This window comes from Hypomesus transpacificus, unplaced genomic scaffold, assembly GCF_021917145.1.
Source record: "Hypomesus transpacificus isolate Combined female unplaced genomic scaffold, fHypTra1 scaffold_122, whole genome shotgun sequence".
NCBI lineage: Eukaryota > Metazoa > Chordata > Actinopteri > Osmeriformes > Osmeridae > Hypomesus > Hypomesus transpacificus.
In genome coordinates, this window is record NW_025813702.1 from 549,129 (window position 1) to 552,431 (window position 3,303).

Sequence of the window (3,303 nt, forward strand, 5' to 3'; positions counted from 1 at the left end):
TTAAAATGTATGTCAGTAAAGGCAGCATTGAAAAAAGCAATCCACAAATATTAGTCTGTAATTATTGCAATATACATCACCAGGCACAGACAGTTTAACTGAAATAGATAGGTAAATAGTAGGCTAACAAAACACCAATTGGTTATCAACAATCAAACTTTTTTTTCCTTCCAGAAAAAAGGCATAACATCCTCACATTAATAGTGACACAACTGGTGAACTTTATCAAATAGTACAATATAAGTTCTTTGACTTTATTAGCGAAAATCCTCAAACAGGAAAACAACTAAAACAATATGGAGACATTAGAAATGAAATCTGTTTAACAAGAAACTTTACGAACCGTAACAAGAATTGCCTTCAAAGTGAAAAAATGCAAAATACTAATACAAACTATTGAAAATTAACAATTAGCCTATCACTGGCTAATATAGCCTACAGTTGTAAACAGCCTAATATTAGGAGATGAAAACATCGGCTATCCAACAAAACAAAACAGGTCAGGTGGCAGTAGCCTAGGCTATCAACACATTAAAGAAATAGTAGGCTAATAATCCCAATACCTAGGCTAACATAAAAAAAACGAAAAGTTCAGGCATTTAACTTATCATCCTTTAAAAATAACTCATCCATCCCCTCTGCAAAGCCTGTTGCTTCACACTCTGGACTACCCTTTTCGCTTACGATATCTTTTACAGAAACGATCAGCCCCTCTGCGTTGACAGACAACTCAACGTCACCAACACTGAGGAAATGCTCTTCGATGACCTGCAAGTCCCCCATGGAATCGCCAATGTCCTTCTCTTTCAAGTAGGCAGAAAGAGCAGAGTTTGTGAACATCGGCGACTGCTCTTGGCCATCGCTGGTCATCAGCAGCAAGACTCCGCTGTAGGAAGCCACGAAGGAGCTGGCTTTTTGTAAGAGCTTGCAGCGCTGGCATCTGTGCGTTAACGAGCGACTCACAAACGGCTCTTGACTGGTGTGGCATCTCCTACAACGGTGTTTGGCGCTTATCTGCACCCCGGTCACAGTTCCACGGACGATCGATGTGTCCTGGCGGTCATCTCCATGGACCTCGACTGACTCCGGTTCTCCGACGGCCGAAATTTCGCTAACCGTTGTCGTTTGAGTGGTAGTTAGAACTGTACGGTCACCGGCTTTCCTGGTGGACAAGTTGGCCAGCTTGTACGACTTGCCTACTTCGACAGTCAGAATCAGTTTCTCCCAGAGTGTGAGAGTTGTCTGGCCAGTGGGATCGCAGATCTGAAGCTCCTTCAACTCGCACTGGACCCCGTCAACAGGTACCACTCTGCTCACAGTACCCTCTGGCAGGATCTTGGCATCCACCACACCCACCTATTAAAAACGGCACAAAACACATGGAATTACGTTATTTCAATTGCACTTAATAGTCTAGGCCACCATTTAAACTTCCAGGATAACCATTTAAATCAAGACAAACATAACAAAGATGTTATCATTGTCTTCACAATTAAGTAGCCTATACGCTTTCGGGCAGCTCAACTTACGCGCTGTCTTGGTCCAAGGCGCAGCACCTCCTCGATGGTCATCTGTCCCATGCTTCGAGGCTCTCTCGGGAAGAAAGCCACGTCCTCCACCACCTCCACAGTGGTGCTATTTGAACAGAGAACGTCGAAGCCACTGGGATCGGAGTAACCTGAATGGAGGACAATACAAACCATTAGTTTACAAAACTCACTATGTTACTCTCACCACTAAAGAACCTAGAATATTGACAGATGGGTACTTACTGAGGCCTCTCCTGACGTTCGCCAGCTTCACTGGGCTTTTGTTTTGCGAAGCTTGCGTAAACGGGATCCTCTTGTCTACCGAAAATGCTACCACTCTGTGGTATTCCTCTCGGCCGGTCTGTAGGGTCGCCTCGAAGTAGCGGAGATTCCGCCTCGAAGTTTTCACCGGTGACACACAGTGCAAATATCCCACTATGCTATCGTCATCCTTTCTAGGTTGTTTCGAGGGGCTAGCCATTATCCTATTACGACCTACTAATAATTAAGTGATGCCTCTCAGGTGTGACCTCTCCTTGGCGCGTCTCTTTTTAAAACTGCGCTGCAGTGGAAGTATTTATAAGCTGCAAATATAACAGCATTTGTTACTTTGTTCATTTCAAGCCAGACATGTCTGAAACTTGATCCCTGGCCCAGACTTTTTGACTTTGATGTGTTTGTGTGTGTTTGATGTCTACCTGCTTTCTGTCTGTGCTTTTGATTTGCATGCTTTGTTATTGTCTATTGCAGACATTATGGCATTTTGGTCCATATTTTTTTAAATTTTGCCCTCTGTGTTTGCAACCTTCCTATCATTTGCGAATTTGAGTGAATTTAATGATATCCCCAATATTTCATTAAAGAAACTGCTAAAAATGACGAAGATGGACATTTTGATAATGAAACTTTTTTTGTATAAATAGCCTTTCTGGTCAATTTCACCCAGATATAAAAAATATCTGTAATAAGAGCACAGGCAAGAGACAATAGTGCTTAATTACCTGTATAAACATAGTACACAGTGTCCAGTTTAATTTTGAGTGAGGGTGAGAATCCTTCCTGAGAAAACCTCTTGATTGTATGATCAGACACATTCCAGAATATGAACCCGTCCGTTTTGACTTTGATGTGTTTGTGTGATGTCTACCTTCCTGTCTGTCCTTCTGATTTGCATGCTTCAATTAGTGTCTATTGCAGACATTATGGCATTTTGGTCCATATTTTTTTAAATGTGAATATCTCTCATGTTATTGGTTTGCATTATGGCCCTCTGTGTTTGCAACCTTTCTATCATTTGTGAATTCCAATTGATTTAATGATATCCCCAATACTTCATGAAAAAGTGCAAAAAATGACGAATATGGACATTTTGATAATGAAACTTTTTTTGTATAAATAGCCTTTCTGGTCAATTTCACCCAGATATTAAAAATATCTGTAATAAGAGCACAGGCAAGAGACAATAGTGCTTCATTACCTGTATAAACATACTATACAGTGTCCAGTTTAATTTTTAGTGAGTGTGAGAATCCTTCCTGAGAAAACCTCTTGATTGTATGATCAGACACATTCCAGAATAGGAACTCGTCCGTTTTGACTTTGATTTGTTTGTGTGATGTCTACCTTTCTGTCTGTCCTTCTAATTTGCATGCTTCAATTAGTGTCTATTGCAGACATTATGGCATTTTTGGTCCATATTTTTTTAAATGTTAATATCTCTCATGTTATTGGTTTGCATTATGGCCCTTTGTGTTTGCAACCTTTCTATCATTTG

The 3,303-nt window shown here is 40.8% G+C and overlaps 1 protein-coding gene across 1 annotated transcript; it reads right to left on the reverse strand.

Moving 5' to 3' along the window:
- Positions 1 to 591: 591 nt before the first annotated feature.
- Positions 592 to 2,010, reverse strand: LOC124488077. The gene is made up of 3 exons (XM_047050552.1): positions 1,773 to 2,010; positions 1,530 to 1,678; positions 592 to 1,356 (listed from the first exon to the last, which is right to left on the reverse strand). The coding sequence occupies exons 1-3, from the start codon at positions 2,008 to 2,010 to the stop codon at positions 592 to 594; spliced, it is 1,152 nt and encodes a 383-aa protein (XP_046906508.1).
- Between the last annotated feature and the right edge of the window lie 1,293 nt (positions 2,011 to 3,303).

Excerpts from the sequence above, each read along its gene's own strand:
- LOC124488077 (XM_047050552.1), bottom strand. The coding sequence starts at position 2,010 with ATGGCTAGCCCCTCGAAACAACCTAGAAAGGATGACGATAGCATAGTG. Across the intron at positions 1,679-1,772 it reads GAACGTCAGGAGAGGCCTCA|GTTACTCCGATCCCAGTGGC; the intron begins GTAAGTACCCAT and ends TCCTCCATTCAG. Across the intron at positions 1,357-1,529 it reads GCCTTGGACCAAGACAGCGC|GTGGGTGTGGTGGATGCCAA; the intron begins GTAAGTTGAGCT and ends CGTTTTTAATAG.